The 22343-nt window shown below is 29.7% G+C and overlaps 1 protein-coding gene across 1 annotated transcript; it reads right to left on the bottom strand.

Moving 5' to 3' along the window:
- Positions 1–19956: 19956 nt before the first annotated feature.
- LOC111033575 lies at positions 19957–21513 on the bottom strand. Its single transcript, XM_022314370.1, has 2 exons — positions 21195–21513; positions 19957–20317 (listed from the first exon to the last, which is right to left on the bottom strand). Exons 1-2 carry the CDS (start codon positions 21511–21513, stop codon positions 20022–20024), a joined length of 615 nt encoding a protein of 204 aa, XP_022170062.1. The 3' UTR covers positions 19957–20021.
- Between the last annotated feature and the right edge of the window lie 830 nt (positions 21514–22343).

The raw sequence follows: 22343 nt of genomic DNA, 5'->3' as shown, positions 1-22343 counted from the left end.
TATACAATATTACAGCGATATTATAACAAATATTGTGACATCGATGCTGACATATAGTTAATCTTCTTCCATATTAATATTGTGATTATCAGCATTTTTGAATAATATTGTTCTCTATAGTTTACGAAAATTATACCGATGCACGAGTGTTGTAGTGTACATTAAAATAACAGTAGTACAGTGATAGTAAAAGTAATATAATATGCATTATAGTGTACAATAATGTCATATCAGTGTACCCAACTGATATTATTATTTTGGTTTTACAATAGCCACATCGTTAAGGTAGGCGCGCTTTCTATTTAAACTTAAATTTTTTAAAAATCGATCCAAACTACACAATCTATCTGCGTAGTTAAACTTTAATATAAATATATAATTACTCATATACCTGGCATTCGTTGATACGAGAACAGATTGAAACCACAGATGCACACGTCTTGTATCCGATTATTATGACGCCACCTCGCGGCTACATTCGTGGGCCACAGTTGTGTTGACGTCGGCGAACAGTAGATGGCAGTACTGAATACCTTGTGACACTCGGCGGTCGGTATTAATAATATTCTATGTAAGGACATTTTTTTTTCTTTCAATATCATCAGCCCATGGATACAACTGGAATGTCGAGTTTATTCTGCAAACGATCAATGAAAAATATACTCTCGCTTTCTGCCCTTATAAAGTCCAACAACGGCTTGATTTATTATTATTTGTAGTTTCTTTATGATCGACATAAACGATGTACAAAATATCAAACGCACAATTATTAATATTGTCCAACACGATGGTGCATACTACACAAGACAACACAATATACAGACCACTTGATTATATAAGTATTTATTGCTTTAATCGGCCACTGCGGCGTGATTTCAAACAATATCTAAACGTAATCAAAAAAATTTGATATTGATATTGTCATTTTTCCAATCAGAAACTAACAAATCAAATTCTTCGAAAACCGAACGCGTCGTGACGTCTAAACGTTTGCAGAACACAATCGCGAGAATACTAATATACTATACATAGTAAGTAATATTACAGTAATAATTACAATGATAATCGATCCTGTTGTTCCGCCGTTTCATACTCGTCTTGAAAACCTGTACAGGTATATTGTAATAGCAGTAATAATAATAACTTGTAAACTTAACATTATTATGATGTACCGGCAGTATTTGTCGTCTCTAGTAAATCATCGTCGTCCGTCTTGTACGATCCGTCGTTTAATAATCATCGATCGATCATCGTAACACTCGCATTATGGTCGTCCTACCTTGTCGCCTATACCCATATGTATGTATATATAGAGGAGTACTCGACGAGTTTGTTTTACAAGCAAAATATTGAATATATTACATCGTAATAATAATAATAATATTATCCGTCGCCGAGTATTACATTGCGCCGTATAGTTGTACGCATACATAATTTCCGTAGACGTCTAAAAGTGTTTTCCCGGCAGTTGATTTATTAATCGAGACCGTGTTTTACAAGACATAGAATCGAAAATGATATCGCTTCGACTGCCTGTTCGCGGGTTTCTGTTTTTTTTTCTTCTTCTTCTTTCAATAACCAGCTGTGTACATTTAATATTATTATAATACTAGCACGGAGTACGGGTTCAGCAGCTCAACTTTGGCTACACCCACCTGTTTGTGGGCCTGGGCGTACATAAGTGAAAAGGTCCAAGCTGAATTAAAAGTTATGTTTTTTTAAACTTTATAACTTAACCGTTTCAAATGTTATTTTGTTAATTTTTAATCGATTGTTAATATAAAATTAATAGACTTTTAATAAAATTAATATCGATGGCGCATAGTATTGCATAAACATTTACTTTTCATTATTTTAAACCATATAACTGGCGCTGTTTATTTTATATACTTAAAAAAAATAAAAAAATTATAAGTTAACTGTAAGTTTCCGTATAAATTTTAACTTAACTGAGTTACAAAAAAAAAAACTGGAATAAATATTAACTTTATATTTTTTTAAATGTTTTTGATCAACTTATACCTTAACTCAATTCAAAATTATCATAAACTTGTTCAGGCTTGTCTATTTGTATAACACATTTATTAATAAACTTATTGTGATATTAGTTATGCGTATTATAGCATTGTCGAGGCCAATTGTGATAATAATGATTAGGTTATTACAATGATACCAACAAGACGTGTTAAAAGAGCCTAAAAAAAGTAAAATAAATAATATTTTCCTAAGTACTTTTTTTTAAACCTTTGTAAATATATACGGCACACTCGACAATCATAAAATACGACAGACAACTCAAAAAACCCAAAGGTTAGGTTAGATTTTAATCAGTAAAAAGTAAGAATAATAGAAATAATCAAACCAAAAATTAATGCGGCAGTAATAATTATAATATAATATTACCACGGTATACATCATATACCCCTCCGTCTGCCACTCTGCTAAATGGCTTTCGATTTGGTACATATATATATAAGCACCGACATCGCCAAATTTAATCAGTCGTCGAAGGCCAATACCATTTGTCATGTCTGAAGGCTTCCTCATAAACGTTTTTTTCTTTTTTCCCATACGCACACATTATACGTCCTATTATAAAAGTAACCAATAAACCTTGTCAACCCCAAAATACGTGTAATACATATGTAGATAATAGGTACCTATGTCATATATTAGATCAGTGCGGTGCATTCAGGACTTAATCGAGGGGGGGGAGAGATATAAATAATAACGCGGAAAGTCTACTCAAAGGATATGAAAAATGTGTAAAAATTAGTTTGAAAAAAAGGGAGAAGTAGGTGGCCTGCACTCTGCCCTTGTGCAATAGGAGCCGACCTGTACCTCGCAGTTGAGTACCTGTCATAGGCGAACGCTGTAAAAATTGGATGTGTTCAACGGTAACTGACATTTGTACGATGAAAAATATTCCGAGCGCGGACTGTCTAACTATTTTTGGTACCCAACCAAAGTTACTAAACAATATTATTTTAATAATAATATACAAACATTTAAATAAAATATATTAGTACTTTTTATTTTTATCGATTATTCAAAAAATTATACTGATATTGAAAACTTTTAATTTTGACCCCCCTAAATTACTAACTATGTAATGCGAGTGTAGTTGCCCCCCCCCCCACCGCCATGACCAATTTTTTTGAAAGTTATGTTATCATTTTGCAAATTGGTTTTCAGAATTTGCAAATAAATTCCCTGCCAGGAATAAAAAAAATAAGACGGAGGGGCTCTTTCACGCAGCCCCCCTATATGTATACATATAGCTATAGCTAGCGGCTTCAAGATACTACCAATCATTTGCAAATAATTTGAAAACATTTGCAAATTGGTTTTCAGAATTTGCAAGTAAATTACCTACAAGGTATGAAAAATATAAGATGGGGAGCACCTCACTTTTGAGCTACGAATTGAAATATGCTGCTAACATTTTGCAAATAGCCTCTAACTTATTTATAATTTCGAGTCCAAACCTCATACCCATCATTGGTGTTTATACGTAGATATAGTTTATAGTATAAATTAAAATTATATTCAGTAATACACAATTGAAATATACTACTTACAGAAGCATTTTACATAATATATCGGGCTACTATTTAATATAAGTTTAATATAGAATAATTGTTTCTTACCCTTATAGTCTTAATACATGGTAATATTACAGTAAACATAAATTAATAATTTATTTATTAATTCTTTTTATCCTATATTAGTAAGAACATAACATGGGTTATTGAATATTATAAGCTCATGGCCATCAAATAAGAGCTAACATTAATTAATAACAATTTTTATTTTTTTTTGCTAATAAATAGATTATGTTTTTCAGATCTTCAAATTTTATTCTTTTTAAATTTACTTTATTAATTTTTAATTATTAAAGTTAGAAATCGTGGTTCATGGTTCTCGTAATTTATTATAAAACGTCAGGTCAATACATCAAAAACATTTTTCGCCACCAGGCTGTTTATTGAAACAGGATTGCTTTTGCGGACTTCTTCTCATTTTGGTCCCGGATCCTGGAGTCATGTCACAATAATAGAATTATTGGTAAAAGGAAAATTGAAAAAAATATAGTTGATTTAATTAATTATTGATTCTTATTACTTTTATTTATCTTGTAACAAACTCTTTATATAAATTTTAAAATAATAAAATATAACCTTTTTGTCTTTTCGTTTAATTTAAAAAAAAGATATCTCTTATTGCTATAGTTGACTTTTGTAAATATGTACATTTGTTTTTTTTTTTTTTTTACTCTTTCACATATAAAATTACATGTGGTTTTATTTTTGTTGAACTAGGAGTACTTTTAATATTTTTGCCAAATCTTTGTGCACTTCCCATCTATTTACACGGCGTACATACATACGCTATATAATTATCATGTTCATAAAAAACTGCTATGGATACTATATATCAAAAAATTATTTAAAATAATTAATTAAATAATACATTATTTTGAGATAATTATCAATTTATATAAATAATTGTCAATTGCCAGACTACACTGCGAGTCAGCCAATGAGTACTCTCGATATTCAGTAATTTAATCTGGTGTCAATAAATAAATGATTTCCTAGAACTCTCGTTACATTTAAAAATCCCAAACAGTTTAGATCTATGCATTTAGTTTTTTTACTTCACTGTATTCTTTCAAACTATACTCTAAATCATTGAGATTGCTGAATGATGATTTTAAAATTATTGTTGGACTTGGTATAGTTTTCGACGCATTTATTACACTATAGTGTAGTAGTATAATATAATCATACAATTTTTTAGCAAATACTGCACACTATTATAGAATATTATTGTTTGGTAATATATTAATGCCGAGCCCAGATAGAGAATATTATATTCACGATTAAAGTATCCATTTTTTTATTACTTCTGTAAATTTCAAAGCCTATTATGGATTTTTTTTCAAGTCTCGACACATCTAGAGTTTTATATTAAGTTATATTTTAAGACTAAAAACCGTATTGTGAGATGCCGGACAAAAAAACGGACTTGCGACAGTGGTGTATTTACATGGCCGTACGCAGAGTTCCGTGTTCTGAACTGTATAGATTTAAACACTCCGAATAATATTATGTTTCGGGATCTGAAATAAAAAATGTATCGTGTCATCCAAAGAATTCAAAAACTCGAAAACTGATAACAACATATTATATTATAATATCTATCATCTATGGCAAAAGCCGATCGTCGTCACACGTCGGAGACGATTCACAATAATTCTAAAATGAGGCTTAATAAAAATAAAATTAATAAAAATTAATTAATAAAAATAAAATTAATGAAAATGAATTAATAAAAATAAAATTAATAAAATAAATTAATGAAAATGAATTAATAAAAATAAAATTAATAAAAATAAAATTAATAAAAATAAAATTAATAAAAATAAAATTAATAAAAATAAATTAATAAAAATAAATCAATAAAAATAAATTAATATAAATAAAATTAATAAAATAAATTAATAAAAATAAATTAATAAAATAAAATTAATAAAAATAAATTAACTATTCTACCTCCACACTTCCTATTATGCCTCCTCCCTATCTCACTCCATCCATATATCCCTTCCCTCCCTCCTCCCTCTACCCCCTCAGTAACTTCTCTCACTGCCTCTTATCCCCGTCTCATACACTTTCTATTCTCACATTATCTATAGTACCTACAGGTCATTGTACCTGATAATCGGTGAAAATATTTAAATATAACTAAAAAAAATTTCATACCTGACCAATTTTCTAATTTTTATCACGGTTTTTTGATGTTCGGAATAGCGTTATACCAGTAATTACAATACAATTAAATTGAAAAGTTGCGGGCAATACAAACTCTGATCATTTAACAATATTAAATAAATCTACTGAAAAATAAAAAGTACATACCACATGTTTTCTGCTATACAACTAAGTCTTTGAACACTCACGTCAACACATTTCACACTGCATAATATGACATTGTATTCAAAATTTAAAATTTTTCACTGACGAATACCATCTCTGAAAAAAACGCAGCCTATATAGTAAAATGCTCAACAATATACGTATGAGCAATTTGTTATTAGAAATTACAGATATTATATAGCTAAAAGAATCTCTTAAAGTTTTAGCTTTTATCTTAGCTATACGTAGTTATTATGTGTTAATTTGTGTCTTAACTATTTTATTCAAGAACGTATAAGTTGTATACCTTATTACGAAAGTCATATTTCTTCACTAGGCACGGCAAGTTAGTTATATCTACTAGAACTCTGCTACTGGTTCATTTATATTTATAATAGTATAATACACAGCCACACAGGGATTAGTTACCATTACTGATTAGCAAGTGTGTTTATTTTATTTCAATATTTTATAAAAATATCGTTCAAATCAATTATTTTTATTATTAATTAATTTATAACATATTAATTCCTGAAATATTGTGTTTAAGAAAATAAATAATCATTGCAATAAAAATTGGAGTTAGATTATATGTTATGTGAGTACCTATGTGTAAAAAATAATTTAGTATCGTAATAACTGCAAGCCTGGGCTATTTAATGAACATTTTTAACTGAGTTAAATTAAGTCGATATGAAACATTTCAAAAAGTTTTAAGTAAATAGTTCTCCCAATTTTATTTTTAATTCAGTTAAGTTAAAATTGATTTGGAAACTAACAACTAACTTATTTTTTTTTATCTACATAAATAGCCAGTTTTCTGGTTTTAAAATAATAAAAAGTAAATTTTGATGTTATACATAACCTAAGCAGCATCATCAATAATAATAATTTTTACTATATTTATTATTTTATGTTTTATAAACAAACTAAGCAACTAGGACTTGATTAAAAGTAACTCAATATTTAATAAATGTTTAGCGATAAAAATCAGTTAAGTTAAAAATGTTAAGATATTGAAAATTTTATTTAAAAAAAGCAGGTAGTGGAGGTCGCTCTGCTGTACATTAGGTTACAATTGGGTCACTGTAATGGGTGGTGTTAAGTTTGAATTCAACGATAAAAAATCATTGTATACGAAAAACGATTCTGAGCGAAGACGGTCTGTCAGTCTATAATTTACTCAATAATTTAGTATATTCGATGATATAATTGTGATTAAAGTAATTTATTTTACTAGTAAGTATTAGTACTACGCAGTAGATTAAATTCATTAAAAAAAAAAAGTACATTTGAAAAGTCATTGTGGGTATAAAATATAGTAATATACTTTAAAAGTTTCAAGTACCCACGAATAATATTTTTAATTTACAACAAAATAACATAAATCATTATTCTTGGCAATTGAATCTTTAATTTAGTTCACATTTGAACATAAAAAATCTGTGATAATAGTTTTTTTGGTTTTTTAATAACCTAATAACCTACTTGCTTGGAACTTTGTTTTTAATTTTCAACCCTAATCTACAAAAGTTGAATATTTCAAAAACCTTAAATTATAAAATTATTTGTACATTTTGAATTATGTGAATTTGTTCAAATTTAAACATTAAATACTCATTACAAAAATCGTACCTATGTATTTTAAATATTTTTAACCAATATTGTAAATATCTATCAGGAGAATTTTCAAGCTTTTTTGCCCAACAAATACAATTTTATTAACAATTAATATTACATTAACCTCTTGAAAAAAAATAAACTAAATAAACTAAAAAAATGCAAAAAAAAAATTGTTTGTAAACAGTAAAATTGTATTAAGTATATGAATTGAAAATATAAACAAATGATGTGAATTTAAAATATCTGCAATTATTGGTTTTTCCATTTTAACAAAATAAGTAAAAATCACTATATGAGAAATGGAGTGAATATCCATTGTTGTCTAAATTTCAACTTCAAATGCTTATAAAAATTTAATTCGACTCTCTGGTAGAATTTTTTTTTTTTTTAAAGGCAGACAAACTTATAAGGAATCTTGTATTAAGTTTTAAAAACTTAGATATAATACGAAACATTTTTATGAATTTCTTACTCAAAATATTTTGCACATTTTTGTGACTTTTACTTATTTTGTCAAAATTCAAAATTTAAACGCTTATAAAAATTTGCTGTCAAAATTACTAGCATAAAAGTATATTTTTCATAATCACTCGTACGGGGTGATTACTTTTTAGGATAGTGAGTTTACCACTCAGTGAACGTTTTTGTTTTTTGGATACAACTATAATATAAGTAATATTAATATATTATAATAGAACAATGAAATATATTTAACACTAAATTAATAGTGTCCTGTAACTGCTAACTTTGGATTTAATAAAAATTATAAGTTGTAAATTAAAATTGTGTCTTATGACTTATGAATAATCACTTATAACGTGTGTTTCTAAATTAAACCGTATAATGAATATCTATTTCAAGTACTTAAAAATAGGTTATAATTAAAAAATTACCCTACGATCAAGGAGCAGAAAAACGACGACGACGAGCGGCGTTTGTGTATTATTTGATCTCTCGTATTTTATCCATTTGTTCTCAGAAATAAAATATGTGTGTACATAGGGGTAGCATATTTTTCATGAAATTAAATTTTTATTTAAAAATAAATTTAAGCACCAAAAAAGTAGGTATGAAACCAAAATTAATTACTTTAAACATCGACGCTTTCGGGCTTCGGCGGAATTCCTGATATTGTGTGTGCACTGCGGAATAAATCAGATATACGACTAAACTTAAGTATGAAAATATTGAGATTTATTATGAAAAGAAAAACCGTACGGATCGCTTCATGTTTCTTGTTCATGTCTGCAGCTTTGCTAACTAAAATTTTAGATCGATTGCGTCTTTGTAACTACTTCGACAATCGCCACGGATTGCATTATAATTTATACTACGTCAATATGATAAAACCATAGATACATAGTATATTACAAAATTGTATATCAAGGAGGTCCGTTTTTGAGATTTGATCATTAAGATAATGACATGAGGTATAACTATAACCAAAATAGTTTATAATTTTAAAATTTCAATTACAACAATATATAAAGTACCTATTATTTTAATTTTTAATTTAATAATTAATTAAAGAGGTGTTTAAATATTCCAAGTACAATCATATTTTTTTATGAGTTATTAAATAAAAATCTTATTGTAAATAGATTTAACATAAAGATATTCAACGCCTAATGCATCACATTTACCGTATACCGACCTATACCAACTATAGTTTGTAAAATTCCAAGTTAAATCTTTTCTTTGAATATTGTCGAGCACGAAATTAATAATTAATATTTTACATATTAATTTTGAGTGCATTGGTTAGGTATATATTATATACTATTCGAGAATATTTAAAATTTTAAATGTCCTTATTTAATTTCCGATTAAAAAATTTAAATAATCAGCAGAGCGACTTTCCCAGCTTTATAAAATAATTTGATGTTTATTGTTTTATGTACGACAGCGTCACTTTAATTCGTTGTTCGACCACAAGCAGACGGTATAGTAATATTCATAATAATATATTACTCAACGTGTATATAAACTAAAAATAAAAATTGTTGAATTTTGCGGGACATAAGAACTCCCGTGTACTTTACTACTGTATTATTACTAGTATGTACAACACTATTTATATCTATTTAATTGTATAAATATGTTATTATTGTGCGACCTGGATATGCCGTCGTCGTTTGTGCTATAAGCGTATTTTTTTGTGTTGCGCGCTCGGGAACAAAAAATATGCCACTACTTCACCCGGGTAGCAAATTGTCTGTGACAATAAATTTTAATTTTGAGATTAAAAAGTAAAATATGTAAGCCCCAAAAGCATAGGTAATCAAACTTACGTATACATCGACTATTCGGGTATTATACATAGCTGCAAGTTCATATCTTGAGTGCAGACGCCATATCTAGGAACTTCTTTCTTCATCCAAACCCGAACTGAAAAAATTACTTGAGTAGAATGAAATATGTGAGCAAATGTTTATTGTTGGCTTACATATTTCTCTTTTGTTCAATGAAATTATTAGAATTATTGTGAATCGTCTCCGACGTGTGACGACGATCGGTTTTTAGTCTTAAAATATAATTTAATATAAAACTGTAGATGTGTCGAGACATGAAAAAAATTCCATAATAGGCTTTGAAATTTACAGAAGTAATAAAATAATGGATACTTTAATCGTGAATATAATATTCTCTATCTGGGCTCGGCATTAATATGTTACCAAACAATAATATTCTATAATAGTGTGCAGTATTTGCTAAAAAATTGTGTGATTATATTATACTACTACACTATAGTGTAATAAACGCGTCGAAAACTATACCAAGTCCAACAATAATTTTAAAATCAACATTCAGCAATCTCAATGATTTAGAGTATAGTTTGAAAGAATACAGTGAAGTAAAAAAACTAAATGCATAGATCTAAACTGTTTGGGATTTTTAAATGTAACGAGAGTTCTAGGAAATCATTTATTTATTGAAACCAAATTAAATTACTGAATATCAAGAGTACTCATTGGCTGACTTGCAGTGTAGTCTGGCAATTGACAATAACAGGTGTAGTATATAATTATTTCAAAATAATGTATTATTTAATTAATTATTTTAAATAATTTTTTGATATATAGTATCCATAGCAGTTTTTTATGAACATGATAATTATATAGCGTATGTATGTACGCCGTGTAAATATATGGGAAGTGCACAAAGATTTGGCAAAAATATTAAAAGTACCCCTAGTTCAACAAAAATAAAACCACATGTAATTTTATATGTGAAAGAGTAAAAAAAAAACAAATGTACATATTTACAAAAGTCAACTATAGCAATAAGAGATATCTTTTTTTTAAATTAAACAAAAAGACAAAAAGGTTATATTTTATTATTTTAAAATTTATATTAAGAGTTTGTTACAAGATAAATAAAAGTAATACGAATCAATAATTAAATCAACTATATTATTTTCAATTTTCCTTTTACCAATAATTCTTTTATTGTGACGTGACTCCAGGATCCGGGACCAAAATGAGAAGAAGTCCGCAAAAGCAATCCTGTTTCAATAAACAGCCTGGTGGCGAAAAATGTTTTTGATGTATTGACCTGACGTTTTATAATAAATTACGAGAACCATGAACCACGATTTCTAACTTTAATAATTAAAAATTAATAAAATAAATTTAAAATGAATAAAATTTGAAGATCTGAAAAACATAATCTATTTATTAGCAAAACAAAATAAAAATTGTTATTAATTAATGTGAGCTCTTATTTGATGGCCATGAGCTTATAATATTCAATAACCCATGTTATGTTCTTACGAATATAGAATAAAAAGAATTAATAAATAAATTATTAATTTATGTTTACTGTAATATTACCATGTATTATTAAGACTTTAAGGGTAAGAAACAATTATTCTATATTAAACTTATATTAAATAGTAGCCCGATATATTATGTAAAATGCTTCTGTAAGTAGTATATTTCAATTGTGTATTACTGAATATAATTTTAATTTATACTATAAACTATTTCTACGTATAAACACCAATGATTGGTATGAGGTTTGGACTCGAATTTATAAATAAGTTAGTGGCTATTTGCAAAATGTTAGCAGCATATTTCAATTCGTAGCTCAAAAGTGAGGTGCTCCCCATCTTATATTTTTCATACCTTGTAGGTAATTTACTTGCAAATTCTGAAAACCAATTTGCAAATGTTTTCAAATTATTTGCAAATTATTGGTAGTATCTTGAAACCGCTAGCTATAGCTATACGTATACTTATAGGGGGGCTGCGTAAAGGTGCCCCCTCCCCCTGTCTTATTTTTTTTATTCCTGGCAATGAATTTATTTACAAATTCTGAAAACCAATTTGCAAATTATTTGCAATATGATAACATAACTTTCAAAAACGTTGGTCATGATGTTGAGGCCAACTTCACGCACATAACTATGTATTCAATTTTCGAGTTTTCGACCATAGGAACTTAAATCGAAATTGATTATGAGAATATTCATTTTACTAAGAATAGCATCTTCAAACACAAAAACAAACAAAAAACGCATCTTTATAAAACCTAGACATTCTATTCAAAATCTAAAATGTCGATTTTTTGTTTATATTTGTTGTTATTTTAAAGCATGATAAAAATTGCATTTTCCTGTTTTTCTATCTTCTTTGTAGTCGTTTATCATTTATGTCCCACAATCATAATTATCTATGAATACACAGACAACATTCCAGTCCATACATTCTACCCTTAAATTAAAACTATAATTAAATAATTACTAAATAAGTTAACTTATTTTTTTATTTAATATCTACACGATACTATTCTAACTTCATCCGTATTGGTTTTGAGATAAGTCTGAATATCTCGTTTCAAACAAGGAAGTGTAGTGTACACGTAATGTATATATTATCAGATGTATGTTTGGGCACTGAGTTCTATGGTTATAGATATGCTGTATAATCAATCGCGTTTCTATACATTCTATACAGAACTTGCTTCACAAAATGAAAGGAACTCTGATACAAATACAAAATTATAAATAATACTGCATAAAGAATTAAAAAATTATACTTGATTTTTAATAGAAAATACGAATTCGTATACACTTTTCATTTTGATCTTTTTGATCAAGGGGATCAAAGGAGAGGGGGGCGTAAATCTTCTTTATCTACCCCTGTACCATGACAACACTGTTATAATATTTAATATAAATCAATTTTTAATCTGAAAAATTAAGGGCCATCCGTTCATTCTTATTGGTTTTATATACTTTGTTCTTTTCAGAGGTATACATTTTGTATAAATTATGTAAATTATTCGTAAAATCAATAAATATTTAGGGATATGATACAGGTATTATTTAATATTATGTATTTCCCATAGAAGTATGGTCGGTGGTGTACTGCAGTGTGTCCAAATTAAGGCGTAGAGCAGTTAACATGGGACAAAACTTCTGAACACGAATTTTTTGTTAAAAATGCTCTGATCATCAAATTTTAACAACGTTTCTGGAAGCGAATTGTATCTGGTTGATACTTTTGGGGTGTCGAAATCAAAAACTGTAACTATATAATTGTAATATTATAATATTATCTGTCTGACACAACAATCGTTGACGATAAATTAGAAAATCCACATTCATTCATAATGTGCTTATGTGTGCTACAATTATTGTACTTAAATGTTCAAGTACAGGTACTCTTCAGTCTTTTAAGTCATTCACAGGTTATATAATAATTTAAGGAATACGATGGTGTGGATGCCGCCATCCAACAAGGTAGATTAAACTATCTTAATTTGTGGTTAAGTATACGTTACCTATAACTATAAAATTTAAAAGTACCGATTAACATTGAAATTTATTAAAAGATAGGTTAGGTACGAAATATTCAAAATGTAATAACTAATATTATGTACTATTAGAGCATATTGGGTGGTACGTACTATTACTTACATAAATGTATTAACATATTAAACAGTAAATGGCAAACTATAATATTCTTATGTAACTATTATTATCGGCTTACACATGGACAGTACATTTATAGCTTTGTTTATTGTATAGTGTATACCAACACCCACATTACAAATATTTCATATTAAATTATAAAATTAAATAATGCATTTATAACACTAATGCCTCCTTCACTTTGTAAATTTGTAATATTAGCTACCTTTTAATATTAATTATTATGAACGGCAAAAACAAAAGAATCTAGATAAATATAAATTAAAGACTTGGTTGAGTGTATGAACACAACACGATGATCTTTAATGGTTCGACTTGAACTTCAAATCAATAGGCAATCATTAAAAGGTTAACCTATCGATGTTTCTTGAAAATAATTTCACGTACCCACACTCTTGGGTTTGTGTTTTGTACAAATTATAATAATTATTAACGCTGTGTGGTGTATAGCCATATTAGTTATATTTTGTATATTATTATAAGTTGTGAACAAAAAAAAATTATATAATCATTATTAATCCATACATTTTTCTTTACTAATCTTAAATTCTTAAATATAGACATTTTTTAGCTTTTAAATTGTTTATGAAACTGCTGTTGGCCCACGACCACTGCAAGAAACAGGACAAATGTTTGAGGAGAAACGCTGGTGCAAAATCAGGGAATGTCAATGGCCGTCTTACAAGCATATTGCAAAGAAGTCAACAAGAGGATTTGCAGTGAGCTGTTGGACCGGGATGTCGGACTTGCAGGGGTCTTTTTTTGGGCCTCGACGACGGTGAAGTGCACTACAACTTACGGCCGACTGCGACTCAGCCGGCAGTACTCTCGACGAATCAAGGAGGTTAGGTGCTCGATGGCGGACACTATGGCGTGCAGCAGGCATCAACAGTCACAGGATCAGGATCAGTTAGTGGACGAGTGTGAAAATCAGCTTTTGCCGAAGGACCAAAATCATCAGAAATTCACGTGTTCAAGTGTTCGTTCAGTAGGTATTGTAGGAGGTCAGCCAGGAGTTCGGACTAAAAAGTTTGACTAGGTACTGATGGAGATGGAAGCGTGCGTCGCACCCGGATACAGTGAATGGAGGAACTTTTGGAAGTGACGGTGAACTGGTCGAAGGGTTGGAAAAATGGCGGTGGAAGTTCCAAAAACTGGTTTGGATGAGACTAGCTTCAAAAGGGTCAAAGTTGTTAATTTTGTTTTATATTTTCAGCATACGATTAACCGGCGAGTTTTCAGTGATACTATATGCTCGCCGGTTAATCATATGTTGAAAATATAAAACAAAATTAACAACTTTGATTTTTACACGATACTTCTACATTTTTATATGGTCTATAATATGTTTTAACACTCTTAATTCATAATGCAATGCTTTATACTTATAACTTACCATTATGTAATTCAATTATGTACTATCCTACGTTTGGTTTTCGTTTCACTGTCACTTCCGTTAGTTCCTTCTCGATCATATTGTCACCATCTCCGTTTCCGACGCCCACTCGGTCACATGTACCTCGATCTGCAGCCTGGTTTTCCAGTTCGGGGTTCTCCCAGCCGGTTGCGCAACCACAGAACAAACACGGGCGGTCCGGATTTCCGGATGTGGAAGCATTTCTATAACATAATATGGTACCGCCTGTCCTTCGGCGGTAGCTGATCTTCCAACTCGTCCTGCTGATCCTCATCCTTTGTCTGCTGCAAGTGCTGCTGAATGTCATATTTTGTGTTTTTCGCCGTCGAGCTCATCATCCTGCTTCGCCAACTGATTCGCGATAGGCCTCATTGTTGTAGTGCACCTCCCTAATCCGTCATCGCGGCTCAACGGGAACGTGGCCCGGTGGCTCCGTGGTCCGGTGGCCCCATGGCCCTCCCCCAAGTACCATGCAACCAACCACGTGGCGTCCTGGTCCGACAGCCCGGCGCTATAGTCCTATTTTGCTCTTGGTGCAATATTTCAAGTTAGGCTAAACTCCTGTTCCACGGAATTCCCAACTTTCTCAGATTGTCTACAACACAATACCAATGGTTAGGTTGGTTTTCATTTCATTGAACGCCTAGTTAATATAAGTAATTCATTTTTACAATTTAAATTTAAATAAAATAACCTATAAGTACTGTGAACATCAAAATGGTTCCTATACTTCATTATTTTTTATGGTACTTAATATTATTTGAAAATGGTTTAAATCTATAATTTACACAATAAAAATGGATATTGTTTTAAGAAAGTTTTACATTGATATTAAATTATTTCGGTTATGATTTTAGTTTCGTTTAGAAATCGTATTATTTTTATGGCTTCGTCCTCAGTGCTATTATATAGTCTCTACAATGGTGTTTGGTATGTTCTGGTTTACATCTGTTTATCTGTGACAGCAATGTGGCATGTATGATATGTATCACACACACTTGTGGATTTTTACTGAATATATGGGGGGGGGGGGTACTAAGCATGTGATGAAACTATGAAAAGCGTGACCATTTCAAAATCCTGCAGTGATCGCTTTATGTCTTGACGTCGATTAAAAAAAGGGACTGTGGGTGTTTTAAAAAATATATATTTTTTAGTTTGATTGTTGGTGGTGATTTGTTCCAGTAGTCTCACTAAATAAAGAAACATTATTTTAGTGATACTTTGATAGAGGTTTTAATGTCATTTGTGGGCATGTTATATACATATGTTTATACACTTATATTACCTATGTAATTTATGCTCTATACCAACCTACTTGATTTGCTCGATGGTTTAGATATGCCACTTAACTATACCTACTATAATAGTAACAGATCTACTAAGGAATTATTATTATATTCATACAGGAATGCCCGTATGCGCGTGTTCTGTAGGTAGTATATTCGAACTTAATATGTCTTACATAAAAATAAAAACAAAAACGACGTATGAGAAAAATATGAATTAAATTGCAATCGTGTCGTGCAATAAAATTACCTCGTCACGTCCATTTAGTGTATTATTATACTGATGATTAGGTTGTTCGAGTTTTTATTATCATAATGTATTGGAATAAATGTTTATGATCGAATTTAATAACACGTGTTGAGATGAAAAAATATAGGTATACCCGTAGATACCTATATATGTACATTAAATAAAAAAAAAATTCGCATTTACCACGATATTATATTATTAGTTATTACTCACCTTATCACTTGTAAAACATGTACTGCAACTTTTATATTATTATACACGCGTATATATGGCGTGTAGACTACCATAGCGAAAAAATCCAATATTTTATTGTTCAATTATAAGTACGTTATTTTGATGTATTTATATGTTTCATTATATTAAGTGTGTGCGCATTGTATGTTTATTCATATAGTTCGATTACGTTTATAAAATACGTATAAATACAATGTAACAATAATTACAGTGTACAGGGCGGTCAAATAAAAATCTTTATCGTATACATAGGTATCCCCATATGATATACTTATTAGAGCACATTATAAACCGACTATACGTGTATGACCGGATTGTACAGGAAATACAAATATAATTACGTCGGTATTAGACGTCGTAACTAATTAACTACAATTTTCGTTTTTCTCAATTATTAATATGCGAGAGTAGATTACATATTATACATGTACAAAAAACATTACATAGGCATGTATTATAGAAGTGCATATTCATAGTCGTATGTAAAAAAAAAAAAATATAGAATCCTTAATAATTTGAAATCAGATTATTCCACTTTGCATGGAGTATGGACGCATGCAACGTATCTCCAATTAATAATATAATGTGTAATATTACCTATGACTCGATAGGTGCGTCGGTACTGTGAGATGATATTATCATGTTAAAATTGGAAAATAGAAGTTACCATTATGAAATAGTTGTAATATCTTTAATAATTATATTTTCTATTTTCCCCATGGTTATAAAAAAAGAAATATGTAATATATTATGCTAATCATTTACCATGACAAATTATTATGTGACAAGAATAACACTTTTTGTGTAAGAGTGAGAATGTTATCTTCGCGCAACCAAAACCATACTAACGACAAAATTTGGTTTTCTATTCAGATTTGTATACACTATTATACTAACTTAAAATCTAATGAACGGTGTGTCAAGGAACCCGGACATCGAACAAAATGAGTTGTGATTTTTTTAGACGATTTTTTTTATCCAAAGAGAATATATTAATATACTGCCTACATAATATGAGATTTGAACAATTTGACTAATGTATAAAATGCCCAAAATTTAAATTTTTGATTTTTAACGACAATCTCCATCACTTAAAATGTCAAAAACCTTTCTAAAAATGGTATCGTAAAAATTTCAAATGAAAAGAAAAGTTCCTGACGTATCAGTAAAGATAAGAGATTGTATTCAGTAACTCCACAAAAATGTTTGATCTACTATAAAATAATTAGTTTAATACTCGTTTAACTTTAAATGTTATTTCGTAGGTAATAAAAACTATTAGTTTGATGTTTTATATTCGTTTAACTTTCGAAAAACAACCTGTTCTGCTCAAATTTATAAATTTAAAAATAAACATTTTTTCACCACCCATTAAAACCAGTAAGCAAGGGGGATGAGAAAATAATGTTTAATATGAATTCTTTAATGATAATTTTATAATGAATCCTTATAATTATAATCGTCTAATTTATTGTATTTTTATGCTCTCCGTAGCTATGTGATGTAATAAGTTACCCATAATCTTTAATTGTTAATTTTATTTATTTGTATTTACTTTATATTGATTTACATTTCTGTTCCTATGATTGTTACTTAACTTGTTCTAATTATCATGCATTTTATGCCTTTGGGCGTTTACAATAAAAACAAAATAAAATATATAATGTTGGAACTCCAAAACACTATCCATCACAGGCATTCGTTTTCAAAAAATCACACCTCATATAATGGATTTACCATGGTGATCAGGGGCTTCAATTTGAGTAAAATCATAGGGTCGGACTAGCATCTAGAATAATATTTTTAATTCAATATTATTATGTTTTTATTTTGCATATAACATATTAGCTTATTTTAATAAAATGAAAATATAAATGATTTTGTATGTGGTTATCTCCATTCTCAGGAGTAGTCGGAAAATAAAATAATACAATAGTGGCACAGCAATTGCTACCCCATGGGCCATGATGACGCCTGTGATTATGATAACTGTATAGTGGTGATATATTGTAATGCATGTAAAATCACATTTCAAAATTGAACGAACATGAATTGCATACTGACATAATATATTGCTAATACTAGCTGGGTGATTATTTTAAAGATAAACACTAATTTCCTAGAATACTGGGATCTTAAGTTTTACATTTTTGAAAATATGTATTTCACAGGTGTAATTTAAAGGCTTGCTCATTTAAAAAAAATATATTTTTACCATTTTGTATGATTATAGTTGTCTTAGTTTTTTTGAAAATTATTTGAACGTCTTCGGTGTTACGTGTCCATAACTATTAAACGTGTTCTGATACTGATATTGAATGATATACGGTCTTATTGGTGTAGATAAATACCAAAAGGAAGAATATGAGAGGATTTTGGTTTTAAATTTGACTAGACACTTAGTGTACCGATAATCGGTACCTATATTATTTATTTAACTTATATCTGCATATAAAATTAAAATGTAGGTACATAGATATAATATTTTACTTTATACCGATGACCGATGACGAGTTATCGGAACTAACAATGATATGAGACAGCTTTGACTCTACTATTTGTATCGGGCCGAAACAGAGTATTAATATAAATTTAGTAAGGTAATCAAAAGTAATTAGGTACGTGTGGTTAGACTCTTGGTTTTGAAGTTGTCGGTTAGACGTGATGATGCAAAGAAACGTAATATGACCCACGTGTCTTGATATGTAGGTATAATAATACATGTTATGATAAATATACGAATTTCGAACGTATTGATATTTATGAGCTTAGGATATACAAAATAGTTCGGTCCAACTTCGAATGGTTATAAAATATATTAAATTGTATAGCTTGGGCTTCGAGAAGTGATTAATCATAGGATAAGCTATTTATTATGGAAAAGTTCAAATTACAAAAAAAAACCACGAATTGTTATATAATTATTTTTGCAATTTTGTCTTGTCTCTACTTAAATACGAGTACCTATATAATTTTTTTATTTCATTATAATATCATTATACTCCCTTGAATTTGAAAGCGAAATATTAGAAACATCAATCCAACCCACCCAATTCAAATTTATTGGTAAGTCGTTGGACCATTTTCAACATTTGTTGAACTTTATTTTCACCGGGAAGCTAATTCCGACTTTTGCGTTGCCATAAGTTTACGCCAGTAGTTGCTTGCCGTGCGCTATTGTTGGTTGAGATATTTTTTACCATGTTTCATACCTGTTCGAGTACTCGATTTGATTATTGTTACCATTATTTGAAGTTTAAATTTAAAATAAGGTTGTTAAAGCATTTTTTAGGTATAATTTGAATTTGATGTTCCAACTATACATTTTAATTATTTATAAAAGCGACGATCACATTTTCTCTACACGGATCTTGGGCATGGAGAGTTGCTGGATACGGAGCGACGGCTTGTATACAAGTGACAATGGCTTCACCGAAAAGCACTTCTTTTCGTCATCCGCTTTCGGCATTGGGCGGGGCCTGGCCAATCGTTTGATGTGGTCCGATGCCTCGTACTTCAAAGAAGCACGTGACACACCTGTTTTAGTTCTGGTTCGTAGTGGTATTAGTGGTATGTGCACTCCTTGATTTTGTTCATTTGCAACCTTAGGGCTCGATCTGGACCACGGGATCTGGTGGTCAGCTTCTGCGAAATTGCAGCAGTATATAATACCACTTACTATACAAGTATCCTGATATTGTGATTTTTGCGAGTATACCATATTATAATAATAATGTTAACTGTGACGCCCGGCCTTGTCCGTGCCGAAGATTTGATTTTTATCAATATATTTGTATAAAAATGTATGTGTAATTTCTACTAATTATAACAGTAACATAATATGCACCAATGCTAAAATTTAAATAAGCGAAAAATATATTCTTTTTGTTGGGCTGAATTATGAGTGAGCTACCTTTTAGCTACCTATTATAAGGATTGATGGAATAAGCTATACACACCTTCAAGGAATTTACTAACATCAGTAGGTACCGATCGTTTTACGTAACGAATTAACTATGAAATAAATTACATAACTGTAATTATTCAAATTATTTTGAATTATTTTTTCTCTTGAAGTGAGTAGAATAACAAGTATGCTTATTTGTACATAGTATAATTAAATTGAATAAGACGTATAGGTACTGAACAATACTTCATATTTTCTTTAACTACTTAAACAGATAATACTTCAAATACTAATTTGAAATTTTGAAATTTATTTGTGATATGTAGTTAATTCCATACCTGATATTATTTTTGTTCCTATTTAACGAACAGGTTAGTATTAATATGGTTGATAACGTGATTAAAGATGAGTCTTGTATCACTATATACCGCATGCTATAGTGATACTTTCTATCCTAACCTATAGCGTCGTGAAGACATTATAAGTGGTGTGTTTGGCCGTTTGGTCAGATTAAATGCTAAAAATAATTGTTTTTCTGCTAACCGACCAGGAATCAGGATATAATATCTAACTTATACTACGCTCTATATTATTGTCGCTCCAGCGTTCGATTACCCCGAAAAACTGCACTCAGCCGATTCAACGGTTGGCCAAACCTAGGCAGCGGCTTAGCCAGGCTCTCAATCCTCGAGGATAACCGATAACCGCGATGACCTGCAACAGTGCGTGGACCTGATCCCACTTGGTTGGTCTCAAAGTGTTCCTCAGAATTTTGGCTCGAAGATGACGAAGTCTTATCGAGGTCGGGTGGTGCGGCATTTGTGTCTTTGGAATCGGTGAACGAGACACTACGAATCTTCTCTCCAACAGTATTGAGACGGTTGTCGAAAGACTGGCCGACCATGTGCTGGAACTTTTTTTTCAGTGAAATCATGATATTTGTCGTATTTCAGTTTCAAAATCTATCCACTGAATAATAACCTAACATAGATTAAAGTAAATGTGTTTTTTTAATAATATATTAAACTGATATCTATAAAATATAAAAAAAAATATTAGTTTTAATCGTTGCCTATATAATATATTGATATCTGTTTTGTAGTTTTTCCGGTTGCTCGGAATTGTAGCTATGGTGCACAACTATATTATTACTATTATTATTTTTATCTAACATTGCGAAAGATAATATTACTATTATAGCCACAACTAAATGACTAGCTACACTAATGTAGTAAGAGTAGGGGCGTACTCAGAGCCAATCATCATGGGTACATATTAAACTTCACAGACTCACTAATAGTTAAGTGGGTTGTCTTTGCTCGACATGACGGCCAACTGGAAACAAAATATGTTTATAATCTATTTCCTTAAATTTGAATGTCTTACGTCTATATGTTAAGATGTGATCGTATGTAACAACGTCCAAATAATGTGTAATACATCGTTACATTGGCGACATCGAAAGAAAAATTTGAACAATTATGTTGTAGTCGAAATAAATGCATAAAATGTTCAGTTTTCTATATTGCTAAGTCTTAAACATTTAATTCAAGTTTCATCATAAGTAGTTATACTGTTACCAAAAATTAAAAAAATTGATAGCACTTCATTTTTTTAATATACGTTTAAAAGTTCTAGATATTTAAATACAGAATAACGATTTCAGTAATTTTGTTGTAATTCAAAAATAATATTTAACACTTAACATAATGTGTTATTAGGTATATTTTGTACAGTCAATAGAGTATTCAAAACATTTAGATT

The sequence above is a fragment of the Myzus persicae genome, unplaced genomic scaffold, assembly GCF_001856785.1.
Source record: "Myzus persicae strain clone G006 unplaced genomic scaffold, MPER_G0061.0, whole genome shotgun sequence".
NCBI lineage: Eukaryota > Metazoa > Arthropoda > Insecta > Hemiptera > Aphididae > Myzus > Myzus persicae.
The sequence above is the reverse complement of the archived record's forward strand: the minus strand, read 5'-3'. Positions and strand labels throughout refer to the sequence as shown.